Source organism: Gallinula chloropus (assembly GCF_964237585.1).
Source record: "Gallinula chloropus genome assembly, chromosome: 8".
NCBI classification, from domain to species: Eukaryota; Metazoa; Chordata; class Aves; order Gruiformes; family Rallidae; genus Gallinula; species Gallinula chloropus.
The window spans coordinates 18,471,176-18,493,747 of NC_140093.1; the positions used below are offsets into that span (position 1 = coordinate 18,471,176).

A 22,572-nucleotide genomic window follows, 5' to 3' on the forward strand; every position below is an offset into this window, starting at 1 on the left:
AAAGGGGGCAGGACGTCTCTGTTAGACAGTACAGTTGGGATGGAAAAAGGAAAGTTCTATGGAGGGGCCCTGTTGGCAAATGCAAAGCTCCTCTCGGCCCCAGGGCTCTCCCAGCACTGGAGCACAGGCTGGAGCCCAGCCAGAAGTCAGCACAGGGGCCCTCTCAATTCCTCCATGGGGAGCACATCCCTCTTTCTTTGCTATTCCACTTAAAAACCACTTTTCCTCTCTCTTGCAGCCAGGCTGCCAGCGCAGGAGAGAGCCAGGGCACGGGGATGCGGCCACAGCTCTGAGTGGGTACTGCCAAAGCTGTCCGTGACCTACCTCTGTGGAGCCCAACATCAGCCATGAGCGGCTTCTTCTCACGCCTGGACCCACGGCGGGTGCCATGGGGGGCAGCAGGCCACGCCCTGCGTACACGCGTCCTGCGCACCAAGCCCGTGGAGTCCATGCTGGAGGGCACAGGGACCACCACTGCCCAGGGTGCCAGGCTGGCCAAGGTCCTCACCACCCTTGACCTCATCTCCCTCGGCGTCGGGAGCTGCGTGGGCACCGGGATGTACGTGGTGTCTGGCCTGGTGGCCAAGGAGATGGCAGGGCCTGGCGTCATCGTTTCCTTCATCATTGCTGCTGTTGCCTCCATCCTCTCAGGTGAGTCGTGCGGGCGGGTTTTTGAGTAACATGCCATCTCCTGCATCCTCCGGTTCCACTCGGGTGGACACCTGGCAGGACCCACACTCCGCAGCACAAGCTGTGAGAGGGCAATAACTTCCCCGTAGATTAAAATACTCCTTCACCCTGACTTACCCAGCTCACAGGGTGCACCATCTCTCATTGCCCAAATATCAGACCAGACCTCAGAGCAAGAGCCAGCAGCTGAGCAGCTGGCTGAAGAGACCATTGCCCACCTCTCTACACCTTCATGTCAGGTCAGTGTAGGTAGTGATAAGGTCTCCCCTCAGCCTCCTCTTCTCCAGGCTGAACATCTCCAGCTCCCTCAGCCGCTCCTCATATGATTTGCCCTCCAGCCCCCTCCCCAGCCTGGCTTCCCTTCTCTGGACATACTCATGGACCTCAATGTCCTCCTTTTGTAGTATGGGACCCAGAACTGGACACAACACTCAAGGTGCGGCCTCACCAATGCCGAGTACAGGGGCACAATCACCTCCCCAGACCTACTGGCCGCACTATTTTTGATATAAAATCACTGTGTTTTGAAACACTGGAGAGTTTCTGCAGCACGTGTCACAGGCAGAGAGCACGGCCAAGCCGCAGCATCAGAGCAAGAGCACAGTGTGGGTTGTGGGCAGCCCCGTTTCAACAGGAAGGGTGTTGGTGGTTTGGGTAGCACCGGGGCCATCTGCTTTTGCCACAGACATTGCTAAGCTAAACAATTCCTTGATTAGTTTTAGAGGTGATTTTATCAACTCAGGATCACTCTTTGAGTTTCCAAACAAAATATCCCCAACAAACAAACACACAGAGAGGGGTGAATTACGGATTTTAGTGAGGGACTGGTGAATTCCATCTCCTCCCTAGGAACCCAGCTGAGCATATGGCTCGAGCTGCGGTTTCCACATGAAGCCAGTACTGCTGGCATTTGTCCTTTCCAGATCAGTGCTAACACGATGATGTGATGTTCCTGCTCTCCCTGCTCAGAGGACTTTGCATGCTGTGTCAGTCTGGTACTCAGCTTTTATCTGCAGGCTGGGTAAGGAGACTTGAGTAAATGGCAAAGGGCTTTGAGAGAAGGCAGGAACAGCAAACAGCAAAATGACCCGGCTCAGCTTTTCAAGTCTCTGGATTTTTGTAGGGGGAGAAGGAAGCACATCATATCCTTTCCCTGGAGGTTGCCACACTGCTCCATAGAGATCCCACCAAAGCCCACAGGGCTTTGTAGAACCCCCTACACCACTGCAGCTTAGAGGCACGACCCTGGCACAGCACAGGGACGAGCATCGCGCTCTCCCCAAAGCCATACCATGAAAAGATCCCAGTGATGCTGGCTCAGGACCGCCACACTGACAGTCCTGCCTCCCCCGCTTCCTGTCAGACCCCAGTGATGACAGCTCAGAGCGTTTACCACAGCTGAGAGCAGCAACGATGCTTATTTGAGATCCCAGCACAACAAATGAACCAAAACCACCCACTTTTTTTGCTAACCAACATGGTAGATAGCATCAGCATCTTTATCCTTTCCCACCACCCGCTTTGCTTCTCCTCTGCGAGGGTTTCACTGGCCACGATGCAAAGCGAAGAGCAAACAGAGCCTGGGTGGGTCTCATCTAAAGAAAAACAACACACTGTCCTCCAAAAGGGGCTTTTTCACCCCAGACCTGAGCCCTGCCCCGCAGCGGCTCCTCCCGCCTTCACCCACAGGAGCCCGCGCCGCTTCCTGCTCAGCTTTCATCTCTGCTTGCTTTTGTAGCCCTGGGAGAGTGTTTTGCGAAGGATGGGGTGTTTGGATAGTCTCCTTGGCCGCTTCTCCACCTCATCATCAGCGCTGCTGTTGTTTATAACAGCAACACGTTTTTGGCAAGTAAAACCCAGCACGGGTTCAGGAGCTGGACGGGCCGTTGGGCTCTCGGGGAAAGCGATTTCAGCTCTCACATCATAGTGTACCAGGCACAAACAGCTTTTGAGGAGTTTCTCAGCATTCTAAGGCTAAGGTCGACCACACCTGCTTTCCCTCGATGTACTGAAGGGCACAGTGTCAGATCCCACTGCCTGCACAGTGAGCTCAGGAGGGTTTTGCCTAGAAAAGTCCTTTCCAGAAAGCCACTCGGCTTCCCTGAGCAAGAGCTGCAGAGAAGCCCCACCAGGCAGGTCCCCCCAGAGGGAAATCCCTCAACCCCTCTGTGCCATTTAGCCTGGTTGCAGATTGGGATTTGCCCAGTTTCATCTACCTGACAGACTCCAGTTGTGCCTTCCCCAGGGTTAAAACAATGTGTGCCCTGGCTGGGTGCTTGCAGACATCATGGCATTGAATAAACATGTAACTTCAATCAATCCCTTTCATTCTGCCACTTTTATTCTGCTCTCAAGCAGAAACATTTGCCCAACTCCCCTCCACAAAGCCTCTAGCCTGGGAGACACCACAGGATCCCTCCAGCAGCCCCAACCACCAGGATTTCTATTGCTTCCTGGCAGAAATCAGCAGCTTACACCTTCCCCAGCCCCTTTACCCCCTCCACAACCTTTATCACCAGCCACTGCTTGCCCTGTTTGCAATCTCCTTTCCTGAAGTAACCCAGCAAACTCCTCACCGTGAGCCCAAGGCAGCCCACGGTGGAGATTCCCAGCACCACACCACATAATTTCAGACCACGTCACCACAGCCTTACCTGGTACCCATACAGGAGCAGGCTCAGCAACAACCAGGGTGCACAACAGAGCAGGGAAGAGCTGAGCATGTCCCTCAGGTGCTGCCTGGCTGAGGGCTGGGAGCTGGAGTGAGGGGCTGCAGCTGGTCATGAGCTGCTCAGGTGGTGCTGGGGCAATGAGGCAATGGAAGTTCTTTTGCTAAGGAAGTTTTATTTACAGAGCTGCACACAGGGGTTGTGTAACACAATGGGTGAGCTCAGGTGCTTGCTGGAAGTAGGATTTTTGCTGTATACCTGCCTTGATAAATTGGTTACTTTTGTTTAAGGAAGGGTGTTCCCTTTGGATTTCTTGCATGGTAGCATGAATTAATTGGTGGAAGCCTCTCCCTAAAGGCTTGTTTCACCTGAAACATCACTCCCACTGCGCCAGGAGGTCTTACAGTCCCTGCGTGTCCTCATGCCAGGTGGCAGTGAGGAGGTCAGCATCCACCCCATGGTCACCACCACCCCGGCACACCAAAAGCAGCCAAGAGGTTGGACTGACTGGGGCACTTTCACCAGTCCCTTGTACCACCATTTGTGCTGCCCAGTGCCTGCTGCAGTGCTGGAGTTTGAGGTTGAAGCCAGCGAGGACTTTGTGTCCTTCCTCCCACCCTGTTGAGGCACCGCTCACCAGTAAAAGACCCCACCAGGCAGGGCAGGATGCCCAGTAGGACCCTGAGCCACCGCTGACACAAAACCATCTAACACATATGCACACACTGAGTGGAAAGCTGCTGCCTGTCTCACCTCCTACCTCCAAACACGATGAACCAGAGAGTGGAGAGGTCAATGAAATCCAAAAATGGCATTCTGTAGATGTCATCTTGGAAGGGACAATGTAATGGAGCAAACCACCCAGCTGTGTTTATGTCCTTCTGAATAATGTCTGTAACTGTTTAATTACACCAGAGGAAGGACTGTCACACCAATTACACAGTGTAGCTGGTACTCAGGGAAAAGAAATGGTCTCCTGTTAAAAGACTGCTCTTCCAAACAACCACAGTGATGGTTTGTTTTTTGCAGAAACTTGCCATCACTCTTGGTTGGGGAGGGGAAAGAAATCTGTCTCCAAATTCAGAGAGTCGTGGTGCAGGAGTCTGCCTGCGCTCCCGGAGCTGGGCGGGCTGCACAGTGGCACTCAGGGGCTGCATCTTGCTGGGTGCCCAGGGATGAGGTGCCAAATAGCTGGTGCTGCTGAGGAGTAAACTGAGAAACAGCTTTACTGTGCAGTTGTGTTATAATATTAACAACAATAACAACAACAATAATATCACAACAATAACAATAGTAATATGATAGACTGATGATGCAGCAGAGATTAGTGAGGTAAAGTCTGCACCCTCATAGGCTATGATATTATTTGCACCCAGATGAACTCTGCACCCTGATAAATTATATTACCTTCCTTTCTAAGCAGAGAGGAAGGTGCTGTGAACCCTGTTTCTGATGAAGGTCCTGAAACACTGCAAAGCAAAGTGATTTTATTCATGCCATCCGACACAGCCGGTGGCAATCAGGGGATGGATGGCAGTTCTTGCATGTCATGTCCCCCAGACTGGATATTGTATGCTTTGATAAAAACCCAGTTTATTATCTTAATATATGCTGATACCTTGTGCAGATACCAAGGTGTTGCTGTATGCAATGCACAGTGAAAGATTACTCTTCTATTTTGGGATCCTAGTAATTGAAAACTCAAACATTGTATGCATCTTGTTATCTTTGCCTTGCTGTTATCATTCTGTATCAAAACCAATCCTCTTTAAACCTTCTCTTGTCATTGGCTAAAAGCAGAGCTGCCTCCAAGAAAGATTAGATGACTTTTAAGGCCATCAAAGAGAGAAACTCGATACTTGTCCCTATCAGAGCACCCGTTTCATAAATCATTCAGGCCTGTAGTTGTCTGTGGATGCCTTCCCTTTGCTGAGTGCATGCATTTTTCATCAGCTTTGAATAACAGCTGTCTGTAGGGCTGGATGATGGAGATGTCTTGTTGGGCCCACTCTACAGAAATCAAGTCCTGAAGAGTCCCACTGAAAAGCACTGCCAGTGTCACACACACAAGTTAAACAGTGAATGGAATATAAAAATCCTCCAAAAGCACCACTCAAAACCAGCACAAGGACTCAGTAATTCTGTGTGTGTACCATGCAAACACTGCACTTGAAGTAACAGCAGTGACTTTGTAACATTTTTATAAATTATTCAATGTTCTATACTGAGCCAATCACAATTTTGAAGCTATTATTATCTTCTAAGTAAAGCAGTTGATAAAGAACTCAGTAATTACTACGTGTTTACATGGTATTAATAACAACCCCAACCCCTACGAGCTGAACTGGGGTCTTCAAGGCAGGGGCTTAACCAGTGTTAAACATACAGGATAGAATCATGGACTGGTCTGGGTTGGAAGGGACCCCAAGGGTCACAGAGCTCCAACCCCCCTGCCACAGGCAGGGCCACCAACCTCCAGGCCTGGATCTACACAAGGTTGCCCAGGGCCCCATCCAACCTGGCCTGGAACACCCCCAGGGATGGGGCATCCACCACCTCTCTGGGCAGCCTGTTCCAGCCCCTCACCACTCTCTCTATAAAGAACTTCCCTCTACTATCTAATCTAAACCTTCCCTCCTTCACCTTCAATCCATTCCCCATTGTCCTGTCATTGTCTGCCCTTTTAAAAAGTTGAACTTTACAGGCTGTGAAGTTTGGGTATCCTCAAAAAACTTCCACTGCAGCTTGATTTTAATGGGGAACAGGCTGCAGATGGGGAGGGAGGCTCACTGTGGCCCCCCATGATGTCTCTGGGGTCCTCCTGATGCTGCCTACAGCCCTTCCCGGCACCTCCAGGCAGGTGGGACCAAGGCACTTTTTCCTTTTGCAAGCACATTTGTCTTACAGCGCTTTGTATTCCTCTCCACAGGCGTTTGCTACGCCGAGTTTGGCGTGCGGGTGCCCAAGACCACGGGCTCTGCCTACACCTACAGCTACGTGACGGTGGGGGAGTTTGTGGCGTTCTTCATCGGCTGGAACCTCATCCTGGAGTACCTGATCGGCACGGCCGCGGGCGCCAGCGCCCTCAGCAGCATGTTCGACTCGCTGGCCAACCACACCATCAGCCGCTGGATGATCAACAGCGTCGGGACATTGAATGGACTAGGTGTGTCGTGCTAACTGCATTAATTAGGGCCTGGAAAGTGATTGGAAGCTTGTCAGAAGCCAGACATGGGTACTGGGCTTCATCCATTATTTACCACCCGTCTTGCCTCTGGAACTTTGGCTTTGATGCCTGGTTCACTGGTGGGATTCAGGGGGGTGGGATACAGGATTCTTTGAGACCCTTTGGGATGAGCTGGCATTTAGCAGTCATAGAATCATAGACTGGTCTGGGTTGGAAGGGACCCCAACGATCACAGAGTTCCAACCTCTCTGCCACAGGCAGGGCCACCAACCTCCAGGCATGATCCAGACAAGGTTGCCCAGGGCCCCATCCAACCTGGCCTTGAACACCTCCAGGGGTGGGGCAATAAGCACCCATAAAATGTAGCTGAATGTCAGAGGCTAACAACAGCACCGGAACGCTCTCCCCAGTGCCAGCACTCTGCTGGGTCCCAGTAAGGCATGCATAGAGCCTTGTTAGTGCAAGCTGGTGTCTGCAGTCCTGCTGTGTAGAAACTCGGGTATGTGATGGTCCCGTATGACCAGCAGCTCCAGCAGCAGCCCACTGTTCCTACCAGGAAGTAAAACAGCTGTCTGGCCTGTACTTTTGTCATGAACACTTAGTGTTTGATTGATTTTTAATTAGTACTTGATGGATATGTTACTCAAAGTGGGACCTGCTCAATTGTTTGTGGCCCTCCCAAAGCTCCTAACAGTGTCTTGAGGCATCAGGATTTATCACCTTAATAAAATGGCTTTAGCTAGTGGAGGCAAGGGCATCAGGAGACCTTCTCTGCAATAAGGAGTTCTGCAAAGCCGCAGAGCCTGACAAGTATGTTTAGAAGCCCTGCTGGAGTTGCTGGGGAGATGCTGTCCACAGCTATGGACAGAGTGTTACATACCTCTTTTCTCTTACCCAGGGAAAGGAGAGGAGTCATACCCGGACCTTCTTGCTCTGGTCATTGCTGTCATTGTCACCATCATCGTGGCCATGGGGGTGAAGAACTCAGTGGGGCTGAACAACGTGCTGAATGTCATTAACCTGGCAGTCTGGATCTTCATCATGATAGCTGGTCTCTTCTATGTCAAAGGTGACAACTGGGCTGAAGGGCAATTCCTGCCATTTGGATGGCCAGGGGTAAGTCCTGGGCACAGGGAGGGACTCGGAGCACCTAAGTGGTGCCACGCACTCAGCTCTGCTCGTGTTATATGCACTCTACTTCCACTGCCCTCTCCAAATCTCAACCCCACCAAACCCACCTGCACTTTCCCAGGGACCTCCAACTTCCACCACTGCAGGTTTGGATCCAGACCTTGCTCCTCCAGACCCAAAGGGTACAGCAGTTCTTTGCACAGATCTCCTGCCAGCTCTTAGAATAAAATCAGAGCTTTCCCAAAATGTCCTCCAAACTCCAAGTAGAAAGTATAGAGCAGGAAATGTCACCAATTGCCAGGCAACGGAGCAAAATGCAGTGGCCATCCGAGACAGGGAGCTCAGGAGGAGCTGGCTCAGCCCCTGCAGAGGGGGAGATACTTGTGTTGGCTGATTTTCAACAACAATGTTCTCAAGCATTTGTTTTGAGCACTTCATAATGCCACCTGCCAGTACTTATTTTATGGATGTTCCCTCAAAGCTTACTGAGAATTTGGACATATTTGGCTTTTTTAGCTTGCTTGCACTGGTTTTTATCCAAGGATGAACAGCAACTGAAAATATCTCAGCTGGCCTAAACCCAAGATAATTTCTCAGATTTACACTGCTCGACTCCATCGGGGTTTTGTGCAGAAAAATAAGCAAGGAAGTAAAGTAAATCAAGAGTCTTGATTACTGACAGGGTCCCAAGCTGCCATGCAGTCCCTGCACCACCCTGCACTAGATCAATACCTCTCTGAGCAGCAGTGAGGAGAGGAGCACTGAGGCCCATTTATGAGCAGAGGTCTTACTTACCTTTGGATTGTGCTTGGCTTTTTTATGCCATACAACAGGAATGGAAGAGAGCAGGTAGAATATATTCAACCCACCAAATACCTCCTGGCAAAACTACCTGGTTTTAAAAGGCACATATCCAAAGCACATCAAAATCAAAGGGGCCTTCCCATCATTTCCAGCTGGTTGGTTGTCTCTCAAATTGTAAAAATAAATCTACCATAGCACAAGCATGAGACCCCCCTGGGAGCATAGAGGGTACTTTAAAAAGGTTAATCATAGACTGGTCTGGGTTGGAATGGACCCCAAGGGTCACAGAGTTCCAACCCCCCTGCCAAAGGCAGGGCCACCAACCTCCAGGCCTGGAGCTACACAAGGCTGCCCAGGGTCCCATCCAATCTGGACTTGAACACTTCCAGGGATGGGGCATCCACCACCTCTCTGGGCAGCCTGTTCCAGCCCCTCACCACTCTTTCTATAAAAAAACCTTCCCCTTAATATCTAATCTAAACCTTCCCTCCTTCAGCTTCCATCCATTCCCCCTTGTCCTGCCATTATCTACCCTTTTAGAAAGCTGATTCCCCTCCTCTTTCTCTGCTCCCTTCAGGGACTGGAAGGCTGCAATGAGGTCCCCCTGCAGCCTTCTCTTCTCCAGGCTGAACAAGCCCAGCTCCCTCAGCCTCTCTTTGTAGGGGAGGTGTTCCAGCCCCCTGATCATCTTCGTGGCTCCTCTGACCCCTCTCCAACAGTTCTACAGCTTTCTTGTATTGGGGACCCCAGCTCTGGACACAGGATTCCAGCTGGGGCCTCATGAGGGCAGAGTAGAAGGGACAATCACCTCCCTGTCCCTGCTGGCCACCCCTCTTCTGATGTATCCCAGCATACCATTGACCTTCTGTGCTGCAATTATGGGTAGTCCCCTGAAATAGGAGAATTTTACTGTCTGCTCCATCACTGGTGAGCTGAGATGACAGAGACATGGTGCACAGGTGGTACCCAGCTATCTACCTAGATGCACGGAAGGGTTTTCCAACTGCAAATCCAGTCACCCCTTACAGCCACCCAGCCTTTAGCCTGCTCCAGGATTTCTCCCTTGTGCATGTCCTTCCTAATATTGTCCATTTGAAAATAATCACATTAAAAAAAACAACTGAGGAGTACAAATAAGTCCTCATCCAAGTGCTCCAGCTTGTGCTCCTAACCTGTCTGCAGCTTCCAAGGAAAACAGAGGTTGTTTGGAAGGCGGTGCATATCTGGCTGCCTCTGCTCTCTTCTGCTTCCTCTGCTAGCTGAGAGACATCTTGCTAAGCTGGAATGTGTAAACATGCTCCAAAACTCTACTAATATAAACAGGTTTGGGGTGGAGTCTTGTGAAAGCAAACCTGAAGTTGGTTAATTGTCTCCTCTGGCACTACCAGGATCTCCTGGAGGATTCGGGCACCGCAGGTTTGTGGTGCCCTGTGAGTGAGCCACACATGCCCCCAGAGCTGCAGGCTGCACGCTGAAGTCTTTTCCCTCGACCAGGTCACTGAGCTGTGGGTGTTCCCAGGGTCAGTCCCCAGATGGGAACACCCAACTTGACGTGTGCACCCCCATGACCTACCCCAGTAATCCGTGAGCTCAGACAAGGCAGAACCAGGCTCCTTCGTTGTCGCTCGGTTCCCTCTCCTCAGCTGGGTGCCAGTCTCCCTCCTGGTGCTCAGGTTCTCGATCCTCCACACAGGTGCTCAAAGGGGCTGCAACCTGTTTCTATGCCTTCATCGGCTTCGACATCATCGCGACCACAGGAGAAGAAGCAAAGAGCCCCAACACCTCCATCCCCTATGCCATCACGGCCTCACTCGTCACGTGCTTGACAGCATATGTGTCTGTAAGTACTACCTATACATAAATCTATAGGTATGTGTATATATATATTTAATGATGAAGCACTGCAGCAACCTTTCATATCATAGAGTCATAGAATCATAGAATGGCATGGGTTGGAAGGGACCCCAAGGATCACAGAGTTCCAACCCCCCTGCCACAGGCAGGGCCACCAACCTCCAGGCCTGGATCTACACAAGGTTGCCCAGGGCCCCATCCAACCTGGCCTTGAACACTTCCAGGGACGGGGCATCCACCACCTCTCTGGGCAGCCTGTTCCAGCCCCTCACCACTCTCCCTGTAAAGAACTTCCCCCTAATATCTAATCTAAACCTTCCTTTAGTTTTAATCTATTCCCCCTTGTCCTGCCATTGTCTGTCCTTTTAAAAAGTTGATTCCCCTCCTGCTTATAAGCTCCCTTCAGGTACCGGAAGGCTGCAATGAGGTCCCCCCGTAGCCTTCTCTTCTCCAGGCTGAACAAGCCCAGCTCCCTCAGCCTCTCTTCGTAGGGCAGGTGCTCCAGCCCTCTGATCATCTTCTCCATGGTTTTTGTAAAAGCAGCACTGCCCTAGTGAAGGGGAAGGATGGGCGGGGATGACCATGCCAGGGATGTGGCAGCAGCAGTGTCCAGCCACTCTGCACCCCAATAAATGCGTGCCTGTACCCAGGGACTTTTCCCTGTAAAAGAGCAAAATTGAGCCATGAAAGAGAAAAAAATATCATCCTGATTGGTTCAAGAAAACTCACCCATGGGCTCTTGTGCAGCATGGTGGGTTTCTCCCAAAACCTATTTCTCTTTGGCTCAAGTAAGTTCAGAGCATTACCCCCTGCAATGGCATCTTGGGTTTTGCTCTGTCCCATGGGGAGTGTATGACTCCAGCAGCGCTGTCCCTGCACAGGAACATAACTGAAACAAACCCCATCAAGTCCCACCAGCATCCTGTATCACCACCACAGCAAGGTTCAAGGTGTCACCTTTCTGCCTTCAGATTGCAAAGACCAAGGCCCTGCAGTCCCCTGGGTTAGCCACCCCACAGCAAAGCACGTACAGGCCTCACCTCCAGCATTTTATGTCCCCTCCACAGGGGACACAGGAATTTGATCCCCATCAGACTTGAAATTTGTTGGCTTTCCACCCTTGAGGAGCAGCCCCTGCCCCCTGTGAATCCCCATCTGCCCCAGAGCTGCTGCTGACACCTGTGTCCTGCTCCTCTTGCCTTCCTCAGGTGAGCATCATCCTCACGCTGATGGTGCCGTATGACGCCATCGACACCGAGTCCCCGCTGATGGAAATGTTCGTGGTTCACGGCTTCTACGCAGCCAAGTTCATCGTTGCCATCGGGTCCGTGGCCGGCCTGACCGTCAGCTTGCTGGGCTCCCTCTTCCCCATGCCAAGAGTCATTTATGCCATGGCTGGTGATGGGCTGCTCTTCAGGTCAGTCATGCCCATGATGGCATTTACTTTTGCCCCCTTGGGACCCAGATAGAAAAAGTGGTGGGGAATGGGGGGGGCTAGGGACTGTCCTGCACCCCGACAGCCTGGTGCCATCACGGCAGGGAGCAGCAGAGGCTCAGTGCTTGCAGAACAGGGGTCACACAGAAGCAAAATCCTGGGGAGAAAATAAATCAGGACTGGTCCTAGCAAAAGCTTCTCACTGTGTCCTGGCACTGAGAGGTTCTGCGTGTGGGAGGATGAGCGCTGAATTCAAGAGTTCCTCGCAAAGAAGAGCTGTTTATTTGCATAAAATTCTGGCACTTACTTCCAAGTGTCCCAGTGCCCAATTCAGATTGCACAGAGCTGGTTAGACCTAGATCTAACTCCAGATCCAGCCGCAGAAGTATTTCCACTCTCCAGCTGTCTGGAGTCCAAGGTCCAAAAAGTGGTAAGAGCTGAAGAGTTCAGTGCTCTGAGCCTGGTCCCTCCGTCTGGGTAAGGTGATTGCAACAGGGAACTGCTGCAAGCTGCCATTTTAACCTTCTGCAACTGTTTCCCTTCTCCAGATTTTTGTCCCACGTCAGCTCTTACACAGAAACCCCCGTGGTGGCTTGTATCGTCTCTGGATTCCTCGCAGCACTGCTCTCCTTGCTGGTCAGCCTGCGGGACCTGATCGAAATGATGTCCATCGGCACGCTGCTCGCCTACACGCTGGTCTCCGTCTGCGTCCTGCTCCTCCGCTACCAGCCCGAGAGTGACATCGATGGCTTTGTTAAATTCCTCTCCGAGGAGCACACCAAGAAGAAGGAGGGCATCCTGGCTGACTGTGAGAAGGAAGCTTGCTCCCCAGGGAGCGAGGGAGAAGAGTTTGCTGGCCCACCAACCAACACGTGCGGGGCAAAAAACCTGCCCTCGCTGGGGGATAACGAGATGCTAATTGGGAAATCTGATAAATCCACCTACAACGTGAATCACCCCAATTATGGCACGGTTGACATGACCTCAGGGATAGAGGCAGATGAATCAGAGAACATCTACCTCATCAAGCTGAAGAAGTTGATCGGCCCTCGCTACTACACGATGCGGATCCACCTCGGACTGCCAGGAAAAATGGACCGTCCCACGGTGGCCACCGGCCACACGGTCACCACCTGCGTGCTCCTGCTTTTTGTCCTGATGTTCATCTTCTGCTCCTTCATCATTTTTGGGGCAGACTACATCTATGAGCAGAGCTGGTGGGCTGTCCTCCTTGTCGTGCTGATGATCCTGCTCATTGTCGTGCTGGTGTTTGTGATCTTGCAGCAGCCAGAAAACCCCAAGAAGCTGCCCTACATGGCACCTTGCCTGCCCTTCGTCCCTGCCTTTGCTATGCTGGTGAATATCTATCTCATGCTGAAGCTCTCCACAGTCACATGGATCCGATTTGCTGTCTGGTGTTTTGTGGGTGAGTCCAAGATTCATTTATTTTAATTTGTTAACTGACACCCTTTTGAAAGGATATTAATAACTTCCCTAATTAGAGTGCTTGGGCTGATGCTTCTTCAGCTGGGCCATACCCAGCCCTTTGCGTTTGCCCCTTGTCATCCTGAAGTTCTTAGACACCTCGGTTAACCAAGCCCCTGAACCACAGCCAGATGGAAAATCACACCTCCAGGAAATGTCATTTTGATGGAAGCAAACTGCTCCATGCAAAGGTGACGAGTCTTTTGATGCAAAGTAGGTGGGTTCTGGAAATTGCCTCGCAGGCAGGTTTCCTACAGAAATCTGCCTGGGTTTTTTTGCTGTTTCACTCACTTGAGCTCTTCAGCAGCCCACACCCAAATCTCAGTGCAGTGTTTCCAAAGCCCAGAGCTGCCCAGCTCCAACAGCCCTGGGAGAGGCAGAGATCTGTGAGGCAGAGATCTGTGATCTCCTTCTCTTGGTCTAAGTCCTTAACTTTATGGCAGGGGGATCTCAGGACTCACAGGTTCTGTTACGGATCTTTTTTAAAACCAAATTTAGGCTTCCCAGCAAATAGACAGGAGCCTAATATGTTTCCCTTGGTTGACACTGCAACCCACTTACTCCACAAACCCAAGAGAAAAGGGCAGTGCTCCTCCTGAAGGCTCCCAAGCTTTGGCTGTAGAGAATTGAAGCAACAAGACAATATCAAACTCAAGGACTCTTTACAGAGTAATACTATCCCTAATAATATGGGTAAACAGCCCACAGGAGACCCAGGTGCAAACAACAGACCCTGAGCATGGTGTCAGCACCTGAAAGGATCATTCCTGGCCAAGTATCCCACCAGCAGCCTTCCCCTCTGAGAGCAGGGTTGAGGGTCCTGGGTTGAGAGGGAGAAAGAGGTGGGGAAAGAGAATGACTATTGATGCAAAAGCCATAGCCAGGTGCCACCTCCTGTAAAGTCAGGAACCACCTTTCCTGGAGGAGGGGTAGGAAGGCACATGTCACCACACCAGGCTCACCAGACTTCATGCTTTTCTCACGTGCCTCCTGATCCTTCACCTCAGAGGGCCGAATGAGGCGATGATACAAACAGGCCTCAGATCTCCCTTTGGCATCTCAAAGAACACAGAGCAGTCTCACAGTTTCCATCCTTCAGGGGGAAGTTGCTGCCACATTTTTTTTTCTTTCCTACATTTTCCTATTCCCACTTTTGCTTCATGGTGAGGACAGCAGCTATCCTGTGTCTGTCCTGCAAGACTGAGGTTCCATAGCAAAGCTCCATCTCTGAGAGCCCCCTAACCCAAAGTCAAGCCATTGGGCAGTAATTACCACACGCACCCTTTGGACTGGCAAAGACACACTCAGGAATTTTTTGGCCCTCAAAGACAATAGGTGAAGCTGCAGACCCAGGATCTGGAAGCAAAGTGACTCCAAAGCATCCATTTAATCCCCTGTGGTTAAATACTTTCCCCTGTGGGTACATGTAGTACCTCTTCAGCTGCTATCTATGGCAGCAAGTCAATTAAGCCACTCCCGGGAGGTGTGATTGACTCCATCCACAGCTGCTCACCTGCTGGGAGAGGCACTGCCCATTTGTTTCCCTGGCAGAGGTGTGCAGCCCTGCCACACAAACCCTGGGTCTAACCTCACCAGCAGTGCACTGCAGCCAGTGCTTGGCACATGGGGAAGTCTGGGTTTGTCTGTGCACAGGCCTGGTGTAGGTCAGTCCCAGAATCCACGGGAAATTAGATCACCAGATACGTTTGCTTCTGAGGAAAACATTGGTGCAGGAAGGAAAGATCAGGTAGGGCCAGAGGGAGAAGGTGAAATAAAACTCCTGAAGAGAGGAAGATGGGTTTTCAGAGCTTTTAGTATCAAACACACTCATCCTGGAGCACACACGGCTGCAAGCACCATCTGAGGGCATAAGAAAGCCACAGAGAGAAAAGGGCATCTTGGAGGGTAAGAGGGTGGAGATGCAGGTTGTTGGCACTTGGGAGCCTCCAGACATCTGCTGGGAGCTGCTGTCCCACCGCAGAAGCTGTGGATGGCACAGCCAGCTGGCCAGCAGCCATCCCAGCTGATGTTAAAACACTGCAGCCCTCAGGTCACAGCTGGCAGCCCAAAACCACAAACTCAGTGGGCTTGGAGAGCAGGCATCAACTGCAAAGTACACTGTCTTAAAAAACAGAGGTGTATTTAGATACATTGAACCCTCACCAGCTGGCACCAGCCCAGTGCTGGATGGGAGGATGCTGGCGGTGAGCCGGACTGGATCCCCCACCCACCCCTGATACGGGTTTTGGGGTATGGGTGATATTTGGGGGCATGGCATGTTCATAGCAATGTTTTATCCAGGCTTGTGGGGCAGGTGCAGGCAGCTGGGGTCCAACCCTCTCCCTCTCACCCGCTGCAGGTCTGCTCATCTACTTTGGCTATGGGATGTGGAACAGCACGCTGGAGATCAGCGCCCGCGAGGAGGCCCTCCACCAGAGCACCTACCAGCGCTACGACGTGGACGTCGACCCCTTCTCCGTGGATGATGGCTTCTCCTACGCCACCGAGGGTGAGGGCTACCCGGGCTGGGGTCCCTCCGAGGACAAGGGCTTCTCGTACCAGCAAATGGCAGGAGCAAAGGACAGCCATCGGACGAGTAGCAGGTCGAAAAGCAAAGGCAGGCACAAACCGCCATCGGAGGCTCTCATTGCCAACGACGAGTTGGACTACTCACCTGAGTAGCGGGGCGGGCAGTGGGGCGCCACGCCGCCCAGCCGATGAGGAAGGGTCCCTGCAGCTCCCCCCGTCCTGTCCCATCCTCCCCGGGTCCTCCACCACCACCCTGCTCACCTCCGGTCCTTGGGACACGCTCTGCGATTGCCGTTGACCACAAAGCAAACACACCCGTGGTCTGTCTCAGCTCCATTGGTCAGGTCCCACTCTGGTGGATGCCGGCTGATCCCCCGGCACCAGCTGATCTCCTGGCACTTGTTGTGCTGGCAGAAGTGGTAGAGTGGGAGACGTGCCAAAGTGGTAGAAGGAGCTGCATGAGGGGATGAGACAAGCTGTCCCTGGGGAATGTCCACCCTACAGCCGCAGTGGCAAGATGCCACTCCTACATTTTTTTGGCTCTTTCTTAGCACGTGTGTTTTATTCTTTGAACCACCTTAGGAGTAAAAGCTGAGCCAGAGGGACAGATGGGCGGGTAGGTACAAAGTGCAGATGGACTAACCTCTTTAGAGGCTGTAACACAGAGGTGGATCTGGAGATGTTGGTCCCATCACGCAGCATTTCTGTGGCACAGGAGTGCCACCCCCGTGTCCATCCCCACAGTCTGAATCCAAGTGTCCCAACTACTGCGATTCAAAATTTGCCCATGTCTCAAACCTTGAAATCCCAGCACGGCTGAACATCCCAAACATCCAGGTTCAGAACCCAGTCCCATGCCGGGTCTCAGCAAGGTCTCTGACCTGCTCTTGGCTGAAATCATCTTGTGTGTAAATGGCCAACGAGGACCACATGCTGTTTCTCTGAGCATCACCAGTCTGAGGCTGGGTGCTGTTTCCACTGTGTGGTGTCTTTTACAGAAACGAGTATGTTGTAATTCTCCTGCTGTGGTGGGCCGTGGTACTTCAGGGACATGTCCATGCCCCTGCAAAATAGCAACATCCAGAGCTCAGCCATGTCTTGGCAGGACCAGGCCACACATGGCAAGCAGAGAGGACTCGGCTGCTGAAATCCCCCTCCCTGCTGCCATCTCCACCTTGTACCAACTTCTCTTGTTTCTGACCCTGGCTCAGTGGATGCTTTCTGAAAAACACTGAAATGCTGCTCGTCCTGTAAGTGTCCGTATCTCAGTCTGAAACCGACCGGAGCTGGTGGCTCGCAGGGCAGAGGTAGTCAGGAGGCAGGTGTTTCTCATGGTTATCCCCTCTGGTTTGGCTAGACCTGTAGCCGTGACCCCCAGCAGTACCATCAGGCTCCCCACAGCCAGTGTCCCTGCAGCACCACACTGTTGGCAGTGATGGGGTTCGGTCGCAGCCACTGTCTCCCGCAGCATCACGAGCGGCTGCACTGCGGGGCCGGCAATTAGCAGCAGGTTCAGTTCGGGAGCCCTTCGCCAACGGGCTTCATTTAAAACACTGCAAGGGAGGAGTATCTTTTTGAATAAATAATAACCAAGGAAGTGCCCCATCGTACAGCAACACCCATCCTTCTCCTGCTGCTGCCTAAGGTTGCGGCTGGATCCATCCCCAGGGCTCCCCCACAGCGGCACAGATCAACCCCAGTACCAGGGGCTGCTGCTGGCATCCCAGGGGACAGCTGGACATCGATGGGGCAGGATTTCCAACCCGTGATGCTGAGAACCACTAACACTGGTTCGCTGGGTGAGGCTCAGCCTCCCCCAACACACAGCGCAGAGGCAGCCTGGCACCCTTTGTGGGCAAGGGGGCTGCCAGGAGCAGAGGATGCCTGGACTCGCACCCATCCCCATCGGTCCCAGGGCTCAAGGGCTTGATGGAGAGGCTCTGGCCATGGCTGCAAGTTTCCCACCTGCAGCTCCAAACTACAGTCCTTTTCCCAGTGGAGAAGAGCATCTGAGTCTGCAAATTTTATCCCAGAGCACCCCTGGCAAGCCAAGGGAAGTTTGGCCTCCATGATGGCTTCAGGATGGGAGCAAGGGTTTGGCGAAAGGACCCGCAAGCTTCACTCTGGCATCCCCTCCTGCTGCCTGCCCCTGCCACGCTTCCACAAGTAGGCATCCCAAGTGTGACCCACTGAAAAGCTGTTTGCAGTGTGTGCACCACTCACAGGCTGGCTTGGGAAACCTTTCCAATGGTGCCAAGCGTCTCTTGCAAAGGTCACCTCTCACCTGCGCTTGGCTGCTCTCATCCTCGATGCCTTAGAAGTACCCAGGAGAGATGGCACCTCACAGGTCTGGCTTTACATTTTCAGGGAGAAAGATTGATGCTATTTTCCTACCAGCTCTTGTACTGTACCACATCCAAGGTAGTCATCTTCATCATGCTTCCGCACGGTATTTAGGCATCTGCTAAACCACAGACTCATGCCCGAGTTGAATCAAAGCCTGTTACTCCTTAAACTTGCAGCCTTAAACTCTTGCTACAGAGCAGCTACCAGTATCAGTGTCTGTTGTCATGTCCGCTCTAGTTATGCCGTATAATTTGGTGAGGGCTTCATCCCTTGCTCTTTGGCACCTGTAGGAACCTCTTCATTGGAGCCGTGCATTGAGTGAAGATCTTCAGCTGCTTTTCCTCCTGTTCACCTGTTGTCTTTCCCTGGGGAAGTGCCGGGGCAGGACAGCCATACCACGTCCCCAGGACCGCCTGGAAACAGCACTTGATGCCCCAGCACTGTCTGGTGTGGACAGGCTGCCATCAGCCCTCACCATGGCAGGGAGAGAGAGCTGTACGCTCCTCCTCAGTCCACCGCTGGAGCTTAAGGAGAAGGCAGCTGAGCCTGCCTGGGTCCCCCCACCCTGCTCTGGGGGGACATCCAGGTTCAGCCCTGGTTTGGGAGCTCAGGCGCTTTCCCTTGTAGTGGCTGTTGGGGCTTTCAGCGGGCACAAACGCAAGCTGCAAAGGCCAAAATGTTCAGGTGTGTCCATCACCACTTGGCCCAGGGGCAGTTTCGGACGCTGGGAGGAAGTGCAAGTGCTTGTTTTGCTGTCACCCCAAAAATCCAGTCTTTTCCCCCCTCAGGGAGGTTCTCACACCCCTGACCCATCAGGCAGAGCGGTACCACCGGGGAGAGGCCCACAGCCCCCCCACGCCTGACCTCCTTTCACAGAACACACACCCCCTGGGGCACCCAGTGCATGGTATGGATGGAGCATAAATACCTCAAACCTTCCAGACCGACTCTGTAGGATCTCAGTCCCTCCACAAATTCACTCCACACGGTTAACGAGCGCTGGGTGACGAGGCCCAGTGCGCCGAGGCCTAGCGTGCCAAGGCCCAGTGCGCCAGCGGCATCCTCCACGCAGCAGAGAAATTGCACCCAGAACGACATGGGATGCTGTAAATCCAGCTTCTAAATGACCTTCACTTCATTTCGTTGGGTCTTTCTGATGTGTATCTTGCTTTTTTTTTGCAGATGGTACTTTCTGGTGTAACAATTCTCTCTCTCTCTCTGCAGTTCTGGTATGAAATTGGTGTATTTGTTTAAAAAAACAGACAAACAAACAAAAAAAAGTTTGTTCTATTAATTATTTTTTATATTTATTTGGGGTTTTTTTTGTGGATTCCAAAGCCCATTGATGCATTGTACAATGGGCTCTTGTGGTGTGTCATGAGAAAGAAAAATAATATGCAGATACGTTATGGAGTGTTTTTTATTTTCAAATGATTGTGTTGTTGACAACTATACATATAACATATATATATATTATCAAGATACTAAGAAAAAAAGAAAAAAGTCTAAATTTACCAAAATCTGTATATTTTAATAAATGCATAAAGCTTTAGTGTGTGCCTTTACATTGAAAACTCAAACAAGAGCTAATGGATTTTTAAAGAAAGCCAGAGACAAATGTGTCTTGGTATCAGTTTCCATAGTAATGCAAATCTTTTTGATGAAAGCCTAAACTGAAAAATAAGACAAATTAAAAAAAAAAATCCCATGTAGATTTTGTTAAGTCAATTGATACCTGAAGGTCTGATGGAATTTCAATGCTAGAAATCCAATTTTTGAAGCTGAGAGATGAACAAATCTTGCCTTAAGTGCTTCAAGCTTTCCTCTGTAGAAGATCCATTCCAGTGAGCTGACTTTGGTGTTGACTTGTTGCACTGTTGTGAAAAACATGGTTATTGGTTTGCACAATAAAAAAAGAGAAAAAAAAAAGATAAAAAAGACGAAAAAAAAGGGGAAAAAAAAGAAACACCACACCCCTCCCCCTCTGCCCTGCCTGAAGCAAATGACTGCAGGTTGCATATTGCAGTGCAGAGTCCTGGAGGGCACCAATGTCTTCCAGTCTGCTCACAGTGCTGCCTGCACCCCCCTTTCCCAGGGTAACTGGGGTGTCATGGCACCATCGCCCCTCCTCTCTTGCATAGGGCTGCAGGGAGGCATCGCTTGTGGGGCCATGGTCACCTCTCCCTTTTGGGGTGCTCAGGGCTACCAATGTGTCCCCCCCCCCCCCCCATGGGCTCCCTCCTGATATTATTTGGAGAATAGGGGGGCTCTAGGTGCATTCCCCATGATGGGAGGCAATAGCTGGTCCTCGTGGAGCTGGGGAGGGTCCCATCACTGCCTCCTTGCCGGGACGGCCATCAGAGCTCACACTAACTCCACAGCTGGAATTAGACACAGCACGGAGCAGCCGCTCCACTCCGGAGAGCATCATTTGACTCCGTTTTGAGGCTTTGGATCAGTAAACAAGCACCAAAGGCCTCCAAGGGCCAGCAGTGTTGCAGCCAACCCGGCCCAGGAGAACCTTGCGGAGGAGTGGGGCGTTTTGCGAGGGTGCAAAGCAGGTATTTTGGGTTTAATCCTTTAAAGACTAGAAGGGATTAATGTTCTCTGTGCTTCCTCCAAACACTTCCCCTCTGTGGTGCCAGCACTAATACCCTGTCCCATTCTTGGCTCCATGTCCTCACACCCCATGGTTGCAGATGTCCGTTTCCCCCACAGCTGCTCCAGGGCTGTTTTGCTTTGTTTGGACTTTTCTTCTCTTCCCTGGACTAAAGCTCCTTCCTTCCTCTGAGCAGTTGGATCCTGAATCCAACCCAGTGCCATTCAAGGGTTGGATTCAGGATCAGCTGCCTGTGATGGTGGGCAGGGTGGGCAGAGCTCCAACCCCTGCCCAGGGCCCCAAGCCCCACATGCCTGAAGATGTTCACATTGCAGCCCAATGGTGTGGGCAGCAAAAAAGACCCTCTCAGCACTGCCTGGCAGTGTCCATCCCTCACTGGGTCACACACAGCTGCCCTGAGCCCCTCCACCAGCCCAAAACCTTACCACCACCCCCCACCAGGCATTTCAGACAGGTTTCCCCGTGCTTCTCCCTCCTGGTTTGCTCCAGGGCCGTTTGCAGGGCAGCAATCCAGCAGCTTTCTGCCCTGCAGTGTCCCACCCTGCTGTCAGCCCCGGGGTTAAACCATCCGAGCCGACGCTTTGGCAGCGGCGCACAATCCACAATCCCCGGGCAGCCTGCACAAGCTGGCACGTCTGTGCGCCGCCCCTTCGCCCGTGGCACCCGCACATCAATGGCAGCACTTATAGCGTCTCTCCAGCGCGTACAACAACTGCCTGTGCCCTGCCTGTGATGTAATGGGCACAAGTGTCCTGCCGCCAGCCCCGCGCCGCCGCCCGCCCCGGGTACATGGTATAGGATGGCAGCGATGCAAAGCCTGCACAACAGAGACGCGTTCAAGGCTGCTCGGTCTTAAAGGCAGATGCTGGGGTTGCATGTTGGAGCTGGGGGGTGATGCGCAGGGGTGACCAGCTCCTCCTGGAGCCTCTTTACTCACTCCTTCCACCTTGGTTCCCTGTGTGGAGGAGGCAAGGTGTGGGAGGTGCAGCATCCCTGCCCATGGGTGTGTTGCCCAGTTTGGATTCTCCTGAAGTAGACAAAGATGAGAGGACAGTCCCTAAGCTGCCAAGGCGTGACCAGCAGCCTTGTTTTCAAGCTACTCCCCACCATCCCAAACAATTCGGTCCTCCTCTACATGCTCAGTCCCCTCTCCTCCCACACGCAACATCACCTGGCTCTTCCCCTTGTCCATGCTGGCACAGCAGCTGCTCCTCTCTTCCCGCTCCTGAAGCCTGGCTTACACAAATGACTTGAACTGAGTTAACATCTCCAGGAACAGATGGGATTTTGTATCAGTGTAATTAAATTGCTATAGCCTCTGATAAGGACAGAGATAGATCTTGATCTTATGCGGCTTTAATCAAAGAGAGAGATAACCCCAGATGAGACTCTTAGTTTAGTTGAAAGCACTTCCAGCAACACAACTTACGAACTCCAGCACACCCAAGCAGTGCTGGGGGTACACCTCCACCACCCCAGTGGGTTTCTAAGCCTCCCCTGTGTGAAGAGAAGCACAACTCCATACCTCAGGTCCAAACTGCTATCAGGAGCATTGAAGGAATGAATGGATAGGGCAGCAGTACTGTGCAGGACGTTTACATATATTTTAAATATTCCAAAAAAAAAACCCCTCAATCCCATGGCAGAGCAGCACCTCTCATCCTGAACTGCTATTAAAAAAATAAATCATGAAAATCACTGGGAAACCCCTGTCATGGAAGAGCTAGCTATAGAAACACACAGGAAGGAAGGTAAAAAAGAAGGCAGTGGTTGCAGGTACTCTGTTATTTATTGTACAGTATTTCACTGGAAGTACAAAGGC

General features: G+C 51.9%; 1 protein-coding gene across 1 annotated transcript; it reads left to right on the forward strand.

Moving 5' to 3' along the window:
* Positions 1-347: 347 nt before the first annotated feature.
* On the forward strand, positions 348-15,937 carry SLC7A14 (solute carrier family 7 member 14; the record flags this gene model as incomplete). Its single annotated transcript, XM_084267555.1, has 7 exons — positions 348-651; positions 6,289-6,525; positions 7,445-7,662; positions 10,175-10,321; positions 11,544-11,752; positions 12,319-13,196; positions 15,615-15,937. 7 exons carry the CDS (start codon positions 348-350, stop codon positions 15,935-15,937), a joined length of 2,316 nt encoding a protein of 771 aa, XP_084123681.1.
* Between the last annotated feature and the right edge of the window lie 6,635 nt (positions 15,938-22,572).